We start from the raw sequence: 12,423 nt of genomic DNA on the forward strand, positions 1-12,423 counted from the left end.
ACGTACCTTGAGATCCTCGGGCAGAGGTCTGCTGTCTGTTCCAGAGTCTCGACTGAAAACTAAAGGGGACAGAGCGTTTGCTGTCAGGGCCCTGAGGCTCTGGAACAGCCTGCCCCTGGAAATCAGGTCAGCTGAGTCAGTGAACTCTTTTAAAGTCCCTTCTTAAAACATACTTTTATAGGAGAGCCTTTCCCGATCTTTGACTTTATTTTATCCCTTTTATTTTATTGTATTTTACTAATTTTATATTTATCTTAAACGTGTATTTTAGTCAATGTTTTCATGCTTTTATCTTGTATTGTTTTTGTATTATTGTCTCTTGGGTATTATTGTCTTTACACTTGTTAAAGCACTTTGTAACTTGTTTTTGAAAAGTGCTCTACAAATAAAGATTATTATTATTATTATTATATTATTATTTATAAATCGTGATATGTTTTACGGTTGGCCTGTTTCCCATTATTCGTCGCTGGTAAACCAAAAACAAAAAGTCAATAACATGATTATGCTACATTCATGGTCCTCTTACAGAAGCCCCTCCCACCTCATGGCTCTGAGCCCTCTCCTGATTGGTCTATTTCCAAGAATCCGCCATATTCAAACTTCCGCCGAAGTGTGTGTATGTCTGTTGTCATCGATCTTATGCTTTCTTTGTACACATCGGGCCAGTTTTCATACGTCTGGGTTTTATCTTTTATTCGTTTGGTCATAACTGCGTATCGGTGTAACTGATTTCAAAACAAAGCCTCCTCCAAAATGGAAGAAAATGAAGAAGTTTGTGGAAGGACGGTGGAAAACAATAAGCGTAAACTTCGCAGGATGTCATCGAGGACGTCCATTACCAGTCACATCAGCGCAGCAGAGCCGTCTCCAAAAACACTCCGGAGAAATAACTCCAAGAAGTAAGTAGACCATGTCAAAATAGGCGATATCATTATATATAAGTATGTATGTATTTATGTGTAAGCTTTGTTTGCAATATAATACAACTTTACCACATTTCGAGCTAACGTTAGTCAACTGTGACGGGCAGGGCTGGTATTGTAACTGGCAAACGATGCCTTCAGGTGCAGCTCGGGAGACGTAACGTCGAATGTTGTGACCACGATTTGACATTTAACGGCGTTGGTGTAACTAAATGTGTAAGAGAAACTGAATGTATGAAAGAAACTGAATGTGTAACAGAAACTGAAGGTATAACTGAAACTAAATGTATAACGGAAGCAGAGAATCACCATGTAGTCAGTAGCATAATTTATCAATAAAAACTTGTGATAACGTCAAGTAAAACTAAGAGTGAAGATATGATCTACAATAGCTGTGACTAATGATTTTTTTTCAGTATTGATTATTTTTATTATTTATATACAATACACAATGTGAAATACCATTTACTATTACAAGAATTTTTGAAATCGAAATTACTTAAAATAAATCAGTGGCATTTTTATTAGTTGTCTAATAGATCAATTGATCAGTCATTTCAGCACTTGTGTAAGTCATATGCAGAAATACGTTACATCAGCATATGTTAAATATCTGCGATTTGATCTTTACCCATTCTGTATTGTTTGTCCTGCCCACACTGGCCGACTGGAGAATTTCTCTGCCTGTATTTCACTTGTAGCAGTCGCTTGAATAGCGACACAATAGTATTTCATCATGGTCTAATATAAACTCAGTTGCAGATAGAAAGACATGTCAATGCTGTTAAGCCTGTACTGGACCTATATTTGTTCTTGCAGATTAGATTAATGTCTGCAGGTTGGGCTGAGAAAATATACTCAATATTTGTGTTACAAAGTGCCAATTTAACCCAAGTGATTATTAGCTTGTAATTATTACTCTACACTTTGACCTTTTATTTTCATCACTTTCTTGGAACTTTCACTATCCACTCATAATTCTGTCATTTTCAACATGACTTTAAGGCAGGATTACAAGAAATATGTTGTTTAGCAGTGTGGTCAGCTGACCTTGGCCTTAACAGCAGCCTCAGGGTGTCAGTCACTAACAAGAAGACATTGTAACTGTCTGTAGCTGCATTGTTTTGTCACCATAACTGATTTTCTTTTTCTGCAGCAGAGAGCGGTCTAGCTCCTTATATGGTTTTAAATATTAACATTATTCAGTTATTATCCACAGTGTTTGACATATTTGAAACAAAACAGTGACTATAACAAAAGTGGCATACAGAAGGCATCCATCATATGAACTAGGACTGCAACTAACAATTATTTTAGTTATCTTTTGATTATTTTCTTAATTAGTTGTTTGTTTCTATGAAAATGGTGATAAATGTTGATCAGTGTTTCCCAAAGCCCAAGATGACATCCTCACATGTCTTGTTTTGTCCACAACCCAGGGATATTCAGTTTACTGTCATAGAAGAGTAAAGAAACTGGAGTATTTTCACATTTAAGAAGCTGGAATCAAAGAATTTTAAACCTTTCTTCTCCTTGAGCTATGAGGAGTTATAAGCTAGCAATCCAGAACAAACCAAGGTGTTGTCTTTGAAATTCAGGTGATGTTCAGTCATGTTTGAATTAGAGCCCGACCCATACATAATTGCAGGAATATCAGTATTGGTGTTACAGCTGATAAATGACAATAAGAGACAGAAAGAGGGATCTTCGATCATGTTATGAGTGTTGTCATGCATAGTTTGTCCACCAGAGGGACTCTGCACCTCCCCTGTTGGTAGTTGTCAGGCTGTAGTTTGACAGCCTTGACTTGTTGTTTGTGGTGTGTTTCAGACGCCATGTTTGCAAGTGTAATTGGATTCTGTCCATGTTTATCAATAGAAAACAAAGAAACATCCTCAGCAGAGTATTTGATACTCTGCAGTAAAGTAAATATGAACTTAGGGCTAAACGATATGTTTATAAAAAGTTTCATATCTTTCAATATCGATAATTATTAGGCTCTGTTTAAAATCATTATTCTTTAAAGGCTGATTTTTGCTTCTTTATGGTCAACACTTGATGCCAAACAGTGGATCACTTCACAAAAATGAGGTAGAACATAACAAATATGATAAAATCTTTGTCAACAAATATACATGAGTAAAATGAAGTAAAAGCCTTTTTTCAATTCAGTTTTCATTGTGCATGACCATTGCTTGTTTGTCTCTTTTTCTGTAGACCTCCACTGCAGAGAGGCAGCTCCTTCACCTTTCTCACTCCTGGGACTCCGTGGGACTTCAGTCTAGTGAGTCTTCAACACTATCATGTTATGAGCCCTGCATGTGTGTATTTTGGGCTGTGACACATTTATATTGGAGATGTTGCTGCAAATGTCAGACTTCACAATCAGACTTGTGAAAGTAACCAGTGTGTATTTTTTTGTTGCTGCAGAAGAGAAAGCGCAAAGAGAAGGAGGACGACACAGTCAGTCTGTCCAGCTTCCACCTCAAGGTGAGAGTCAGGACAGTTTCCTGTCTGTCTGTTGGGTGCACCCACCGAACTTTAATCCGTCTGCATGACTCAGGTAGTCGCCGCAGATAGCCATGATGCTCTCGTTTGTTATGAGCTCAGGATAATCCCGCTATCCCTTACAATGGCACAAGTGTCTGTCTGAGGAAATGATATTAATTATCCACTGCATGGGGGTTAGGTCAGCCAGAGAGGGAAATCTCTACTGAAACCTGATCCTAACATTTAAATGCCAACAATATTTCAAGGTTCACAACTATTAATAACCCCCCCGGAGGAATTTATGCTCCCCCAACATTAACTAAGGGATCTGGGCATGTGAAAAGGTTCCCTTTTGAAATCTCAAATATTATATTGTAAGCATTAAAGGAAAACCTAGATGCGACAGAAATAGTAAATATCTTATTTCTGCAGCATTTTTATTAGGTGCAATGAGTTGGTAACAGTTTTATTCACAGTGTGTAATTAAGAGCCAGTTTTCACCTCACTACTATCAAGTGAAACTGAAGATGTTTTATTTTCGTGATTCCCAGGAACCCAGTAACAAGCGTGTGCGACCCCTGGCCAAAGTTACATCCCTGGTCAACTTGATGTCTCCTTCAAAGAATGGAGCAGTGAGGCGCTTTGGCCAGACCATCCAGGTAAATGCTATACTCTTCTGACACTCAACTCTATATTGAATAAGTAGAATTTGTGTTTGGCTGTAAAATCTTTTCCATCCCCCTAGTCAATATCATTACGTGGTGATGCCAAGTCACCAGGGATGTCCCTCAAAGCCAGCATCAAGACAGCAGGTCCCACTCCCACTAAACGCAGAAACAGCACTCTGTGGTCTGAGACACTGGACGTCCATCAGAAGAGCACATTCTCCACCAAAGAGATCAAGAGACAAGAGGTTTGTAGTTCAGTGTTTTTAAAGTCTTAAGAGCGCGGCCATCTTAAAAGTACGGAGAGCAGAGAAAGTAACTTGATTTCTGTTGTGTTTCTTCTCCAGGCAATTCATGAGCTTTACAGGGGAGAGCAGGATCTCATCGAAGATCTCCAACTTGCGCGGAAGGTTAGAACATTTTTATTTAAACTTATACAAAGAAATAAAACACTTATGCTCCCTTTTGTAAACTTTTTGTTTTTGTGCTTACGATGCTGCTTTTCTCACATTTAGGTATACCATGATCCAATGCTAAAGCTCTCCATCATGACAGAGAAGGAACTAGCTCAAATATTTGGGGACCTCGATGCATACATCCCCTTACATGAGGGCAAGTTACCACCAATCTTACTTGGACTTAAGCTGCTAGTATAGTTAGACTTGTTGGTGTCTCTTTATGTGCTTACAAGTGTTTCTGATCATGTGTGTATGCTTTTTTTAATCTGCAGACTTATTGATGAAACTGACTGAGGGAACTGGCCCCGATGGAACAATCAATCAGATTGGACAGATAGTTATAGACTGGGTATGTATGGTAGCACACTATGTTTACTGTACACCCATTATCTTCAAATATGATCAATTTCAGCATATAAAAAGATTGCAATTGCTACTTTTTTTTGTTAGCTGCCTGGCCTGAATGCTTACAAAGTCTACTGCAGCAACCAGCTTGCAGCCAAAGCACTGCTGGACCAGAAAAAGCAGGACTGGCCGGTCCAGGATTTCCTGCAGCGCTGCTTGGAGTCCCCCTTCAGCAGGAAGCTGGACCTCTGGAGCTTCTTAGACATCCCACGTTCACGCCTGGTGAAATACCCACTGCTGCTGCGAGAGATCCTCAGACACACTCCTCCTGATCACCCAGACGTACCCAGTCTGGAGAGAGCTGTATGTTATCCACCGTACCTACCTTTGCAGTCACATACAGTGTTGTAGCTTATATTTAGCTGATAAACAACATGGCTATAACATGGCACTTATTATTTGGTCTTGTGTCTTTTGCCAAGTTGCACAACTGACATGTCTCTTTAACTATCCAGATTACTATAATCCAGGAGATTCTGTCTGATATCAACATGAGAAACGGGGAGTGTGAGTGCCAGTACTATATAGACAAACTGGAATATCTGGATGATAAGCAGCGGGACCCTCTCATAGACAACTGCAAGATCCTACTTTGTCATGGAGAGCTGCGGAACAAGAGTGGCTCGGTGAGAATTATGATACTCTGCTTATTATTACTATCCACATGCAGTGATGTTATGATCCATATGTTGTTTGTCGCATATACAAATAAGTTTCATTCTCTGTTAATGTGTTACTTCACAGAGGCTGCATGTGTTCCTCTTCTCTGAGCTCTTGGTTCTGACCCGACCGGTGACCCGGAACGACAGGAGCTGCTTCCAGGTGTATCGACAGCCTATTCCAGTCCGTGACTTGGCTCTAGAGGACCTGCAGGATGGAGAGATTCGCATGGGGGGGTCCTTCAGAGGGGCTTTTACCAATGGAGAGAAAGGTCGGTTGAGCTGCAGAGCCTCTGCAGTTACTCAGTTGTGCTGAGACATTTTCTGTAAAGGTTTATGTCACCTATTAACTGATATTTTTAAGTGTTTGATTGTTTCGTTTATCCGACAGAGATGACTAACATGCTGAATTCAGCTTCTCAGATGTGAAGAGTTGCTGTTTGCCTCTCTTTTATATAACTGGAAAAAACATTTTTGGGGGGGTTTTGGACTGTTGGTCAGACCAAGCAATTTGAAATATTAATGATATTATTAATAATTCACAGATTAATCAGTAATGAAAACAGTCATAAGTTGACGGCTTATTGTGGTAGTAGAGGATCCTACAGACTCTTTGGATTTTCAGTGTTTGACACCTCTTTGCTCTCTGCATGGCCTGAGCTGTAAGTGGGAGGGATGGTGCAGGACTAAACTTGACTTGGATCTAGTCCTATGTTGCAACATTAGATTTGCTGTTGCACAGGTCTAAAGACACTGCAGGCCTTCCTTGTGAAAACTTATATCGATTTACAGTATAATGATCTTTTTATACGTTTGATAAGGCAGATGTGTTAGCTAACAGTTGCTAATTTATTTACACATCAAACAGATACATAGCAACACTATCATTCATTTTGAGTCATGTTCCTGATCATGTTGTGAATAGGGATGAAACGATTACCGGTTTAACAGTAAACCATGGTAAAATTCCCTCCAGTTATTATTACCATACACATTTTAATTACCATGATAACTGGGTACGGTTAACCGCGCGGTTATAATCTCACGGCAAACACAAACACTGTCCAACTTCTCCCAGAAGCAGGTGCGCATGCGCAGAATGCAACGTGTGTTTGGGTCATTGACAACACTATGAGAGCGCTGAGGGAAACTTCATTGAACCTTATAGTGAACGCAGGGTGAGTTCACTTTTAGCTTTGGTTTGTCTCTCTGACTTGATAACAGCGCGTAAACTGAAGCTATCAGTGTTGCTGCTCTTGTAAAAACGCTACACGTTGTTCTGTTTCTGTGTGCGTCCTGTGTAGGCAGAGTCTATTCGTCCACTGCACATGATAACACGTTACGCAGTTCAGTCAGCCAACCAGCATATCTAGAAACGCTACAGACTCCTCTGTATTTATCAGTTGTCAGTTTTTGGGCTCATTGCAGTAACTATCACTGTCTTCTAAAGACTTATTTGTTTTCATGTAATTTTGCACAGGGTCATTGTATTACCATATATATAATGCACACTTAGCTGATTTTCATATGTTTACAAAGGGTATTTGATGTTGTTTTATTTTTTATGCAAACATAATGTCAATTGTATTTGTAGTTTTCAATATAAAACTTAAAATGGTTTCAGTGTGTGTATCGGGGGTTACGTACTGTAGCCTGGATTCTATGAGTACAGGCGCAGCCCTCTAAGGCTATTACTATTGGATTTACCCCTTCCGCACGCCTGCGCGGCACTGAAAATTTTAGTCTACGCCCACCCACAGCGTGGGTCTCTCCTACATCCGCACCTTGTATATATACAACGGTGAGACCCAGCCTTCGGCTCCCAAGTGCCTTTTCTTCAGCACTGAGAACTAAGGTCCAGTGAGGCCCACAACTTAGAGGGCTGCACCTATACTCATAGAATCTGGGTTACAGTACGTAACCCCAGTTCTATTTCGTATAGGCCTCGCCCTCTAAGGCTATCGCTATTGGGTTAGAGGCGAAGCAGGATGAGTCAACGCCTCACTGGCCCATACGGTACCACCAAGCACAACCCACCTGCTCAGAGCCATAATGAACCACCCAGTCACCCGCTGACCGTGGCAGTGGTGTCGGCGTGCGTGTGAGCACCGATGCCGCGGCATGGGAGGCTGAGGGCCAACCCATGCGTAAGACGGGAAACCGAGCGGGGTGCCCCGCAGCTGTACAGATGCAGACGGGGTCACGACAGCAACCACATCAGCTGCGCCCAAGGCAGGGCCATGTAAGCAGCGCCCCCCCCACCCACCCACCCACCTTGGCTTGGGTTAGCGCACGTAAAACTAGCGGCAAATCCCACTGTGGGGCAGAAGGCCGCGTCACCTCCCGGCGCCTTCGCACCCCCCTAAGGAAGCGCTTCACGAGGGGGTGGGAGAACACAGTCCTGTCCCCGAAGCCCTCACGGCGGCAGTGTAGGTTTTAATCGTACTGAACGCCAGCCCCCTGTTCATGAGCAGCTGAAGGAACGAAAGCACCGCTGGCAGCGGGCAGGAGACCGGGTCCGTCCCCTGGTCCAGACACCAACGTTGGAAAGCCGACCACTGAGAGGAGTAAGAGGACTGAGTGGAGGCAGCTCTCGACTCCTGGATGGTGTGAACCACCTCACGGGAGAGACCTAAGCCCTACAGGCGGCAATCAGGAGCGGGTAGCTCCTGATCGCTCCCAAACCAAGACTCCCAAACCAAGACGCGCTGGTGCGCTCCGGGGCCACCAGAATCACCACCAGAGATGAAAATTGCAGGCGTTCCAGAAGGCGCGGGATCAGGCATACAGCAGCCCGGGGGGCCAAAGGGGGTGAGCGAAGGCGTCTGTTCCCAGCGGGGGAACATCCCGCGGGCTCAGTGAAAACCAAAGGGCGCACTGAGCATTCTCTTTGTTGGCAAACAGATCCACCTCTGCTCTGCCGAACCGGAGCCAAATCTGAGCCACCAGATCGGGATGGAGACGCCACTCGTCCGGACGAGGGGCTCCCCTCGACATGATATCCGCCCCTCTGTTCAACACGCCAGGGATGTACTCGGCTCTGATAGAGAGCAGGTGAGTGCGCGCCGAGATGTGGGATGTGACCCTGCCCAGGGGGACCGAAAGATAGAGGGGGTCCCGCCAGTAGGCCAGATCCGGAGTCACCGACCGGGGAACGGAGACGCAGCGCCGTCTCTGTCTCACCGGGTCGACAGGCAGGCGGATGAACCACCGCTGTAGCCTCCTCATGTGGAGAAGGCCCAGGGGAACCACCACGTCAGCCGCCGACATGAGGCCCAAGAGCCTAATGACCGGCTGCCACTGTCGCTCGCGGAACAACATGGCGGAGCAGCTCCATCAGAGCGTCCACCCTCTCCTGAGAGAGCCCTCAGGAGGGAGGAGTCCAGTACCACGCCAAGGTAGGTGAGTCTGTGGGAGGGAAGAGGAGCACTCTTCTCCCAGTTCACCACGAAGCCCAGGTAAGACAGGTGAGCGACTAGCTGGACTGTCTGCACCACTGCTTCGTCCCGGGACGGCGCCAGCAGCAGCAGGTCGTCCAGGTAAAAAAGGACCCTGATGCCAGACCGCTGCAGTGGCTCCAGGGCCGTCTCGACATACTTGGAAAAGGTGCGCGTGGCCAGGGAGTAACCAAAGGACAGGTGGTTGTATTGGTACTGGGCACCCTGAAATGACTGCTTAATCGGGGAAAGCGCGGCCAGACCAGATCTCGCTTAGCGGCCTGGCTAAGGGCGAGAACACCGGCCATTTCATCCGGTGGGGCGAACTCCTGGGCCGGGGGAACAAGCAGGTATGATGGCGGGGGGCTCTCTGACGAGGCCGCCAATGGATGGCAGAGAGGTGGCGGTGGACTGCAGGATTGAAAAATAGCCGGCGGGAGCCCCCTCGAGGCTGGGATCGCCCTCATGAAGGCCAGATTCCTGGTCGATGTTCTCTGAAGGTTGGAACGGGGGGAGAGGGGAGTGACTGGGGGACCCGTGAGGGAGAGGGCGGAGTCGTCCGACTCCTGCTCCTCCGGCAACAGCATCCCCATCACTTCGTCCAGCAAGTGTGTGGGCTGCCACACTTCCTCGTCAAGGACGGCAAAGTTATCCGCCCGGCGTTGACGCTCCTCGGAGGAGAGGAGAGCACAGTATGGGCAGCGTGACTCGGAGGTGAATGCCCGCCCGGCGTGCACCGGGCCGAGGCAAGCCTCACATCGGGGATGGAGATCCCCCGGCAGGATGAAGCCCGTCTTGCAGACCTCGCACAGCCAGACGGAAGTGGCATTGCCTCGCCCCGCTCTAGCCGGCAGGTAGGAAGACATTGTTCTTCTCGCTGCGGCAGATTACTGTTTTTCATTCTCTTCTCTTCTGTCTTCTATGCTCTTTAGACTTCGAGCTCAGTGCTGAAGAAAATTGGGAGCCGTTGTGTGTGTGTGTGTGTGTGTATATATACAAGGTGCGGACGTAGGAGAGGCCCACGCTGTGGGTGGGCGTAGACTAAAATTCTCAGTGCCGCGCAGGCGTGCGGAAGGGGTAAACCCAATAGCGATAGCCTTAGAGGGCGAAGCCTATACAAAATAGAACAGTACATTTTAATCTTTTTTGACACATTTTTACAATACCGTGATACTACTGATAACTGTGATAATTTTGGTCACTATAATCGTGATATGAAATTTTCATACCGTTTCATCCCTAGTTGTGAATGTAAGTCCAATATTCACTCTTGTTTCACTTTGTTCATGGTCACTACTAACTCCTGAGGGAAATAGGACTCTTTGGCAGCTAAATGTGCAACTGTTTCACTAGCTAATCGCTGTAAACCCGTAGGCGGTAAACCCCTTTCACAAATACATACGTCACTTGATCCATTGTTAATATGAAAATGTTAAATAAAGCTTTAAATTAAATTTGCTGTTCTGACAAGTGATTTCTAACAATGTGATGAATGAGGAATATAAATACTATATAGAGGGGAGTTAGGGTAGTACATGGGTTCACTAGCTTGGGCTAGGGATTCCCTGGCAGGATCAAAGTTCACAATCCTGAAGGCATTGGGAAATAAACTATTTTTGAAAGGCCATTACACTAGATGTTTGTATCCTAGACTTTCCTGCCTTTGAAGAGCCTGATGACTGTATTTCTTTTCTTTCTGTGTCCCTCTAGCTAAGAACGTTTTTCGTGTAAGCTCTCTAGATCCATCCCATGGCCAGTCCCACACCCTGCATGTCAACGATGTCTACCACAAGCAGCAGTGGCTCAACTGTCTACGTTCTGCGATGACCCAACAACAGGGGGCTCCGCCTAACATTCAGCAGGGAGAAGCTGTCAGAGCTAAGCGTCGCTCCTCCACCATCTCAGCCACCTATGGCGATGAGACAGACGAGAACTGTCGGCCTGTCTCTGGCCCTAAACTCAGGCCTCAGACACTGTCCAAAACCAGACTGGACCAGAAGTTACAAGGCTCACTAAAGAGGAAGCAGACTGGAGTGTAGACATTTAACCTGACACAAAGGTTCACAAAGGGCACATGTCCTGTTTGGTCACAAGTCTGTCTGTGAATTTTCCTGCGTCCACTATTTTTTGTGCTTTTGCTTTGTCTTTGTAGCTGCACTGAAAAAGTATTTCCAATCTTTTCCGTCCAAATGTACATCAAAGTTTAGTTTTTAAAAAAGTGTAATTAGTTTACAAAAAAAAGTGATGTGTGACTTAAATGTATGTTTACACCAGCTAAATGTATGTGGAATTAGCGTTTTATGTGTCTACCTAAGTTAAAGCAACGTTTTTACCACTTGTGGCTCTTGAAATTTAGTTTCATTGTTTATCCCAGTTTGGACACATTTAAACTATCTTTAGCTGTAATCAAAATGTCAGTGCATCTATGTTATAGGCAGCGTGTGTGCAAGTTGTCCGTTGCTAAGTGTTATCTGTGCCAAGATAAGGGATCGAGAAGCTGAGAAATTGCGATGGTCTCAGTTGTCTGTGCAGGAAGCCGCTGTGTGAGATGAGTCTAAAAATGTTTAAGATTAAAGACAAGATAATGAGCAGAACATGAGTGAGAACATTAGCCATGGAAATGATAAGGAAAAAACTTTTCTTGGGGGAAAATAAGTCAAATGAATCTAAATGTATTCAGTGAAAAGTTGTTACTTAAAAAAATAAAACATTTACTTTGTACTTTTAAAAGAGTCCTGAGTGTTACTGACTGACTGCAAGACTGTATGTTACAACACACTAACATCCTCGTGTTGTACTTTGACCCCTTGGTCACTTCCTTTTGCTGTTGAGCTATGAGCTGTTCCACAGTGTGTTGCAACATACGTTAAGATAAACAGAAGCTGAGAAGAAGAAAACATTGACGTTCAGTTTAGAATTATACAACTGTATAGGCAGTAAGCACTTAAAAAGGTCTTGAGCTTTACCATTTGATATACTGTCCTGAAACTCTGTGAAAAACATTTTTTTTTTCCAGTTCAGAAGCACATTGATTTTGTACTTTCTCACTGTACTTCCTATTACCAAATGCTCATGACTGCTTGGTGAGACTTGTGTATAAGTGGGCTTGATGTGCTCCCCCAATAAAGCAGGTTTCTGGCCTGAAAGAAATTTGAATTCTAAAGAAGGGACTATTTGCATCAGCAGTTGTTTTACATACCCGCAAAGCTAGATTTACATATAGCTCCATATCCCTTATTTTGCTTGTATTTGTCTGGCGTTTGTACTGACTGTGAAATTGATGATTATAACTCTGGTGTGTCAGAGTGACACGTCAGCACTCCAGATCAGAAAAGGAGGCTTTATCGTATTCGACTTGATCAGACTTATTTATGCAAAAATAC

At 44.2% G+C, this 12,423-nt stretch overlaps 1 protein-coding gene across 1 annotated transcript; it reads left to right on the forward strand.

The window, feature by feature from the left end:
• The first annotated feature begins 615 nt into the window (after positions 1-615).
• LOC119893672 (neuroepithelial cell-transforming gene 1 protein-like) lies at positions 616-11,770 on the forward strand. Its single transcript, XM_038705981.1, has 12 exons — positions 616-902; positions 3,144-3,210; positions 3,357-3,416; positions 3,968-4,075; positions 4,162-4,329; positions 4,429-4,491; positions 4,597-4,693; positions 4,812-4,888; positions 4,990-5,247; positions 5,400-5,570; positions 5,689-5,875; positions 10,751-11,770. The coding sequence occupies exons 1-12, from the start codon at positions 757-759 to the stop codon at positions 11,077-11,079; spliced, it is 1,731 nt and encodes a 576-aa protein (XP_038561909.1). The 5' UTR covers positions 616-756; the 3' UTR covers positions 11,080-11,770.
• The last annotated feature ends 653 nt before the right edge of the window (positions 11,771-12,423 follow it).

This window comes from Micropterus salmoides, unplaced genomic scaffold, assembly GCF_014851395.1.
Source record: "Micropterus salmoides isolate LMB-PRFRI ecotype aquatic unplaced genomic scaffold, ASM1485139v1 Ms_hic_scaffold_8, whole genome shotgun sequence".
Classification (NCBI taxonomy): Eukaryota; Metazoa; Chordata; class Actinopteri; order Centrarchiformes; family Centrarchidae; genus Micropterus; species Micropterus salmoides.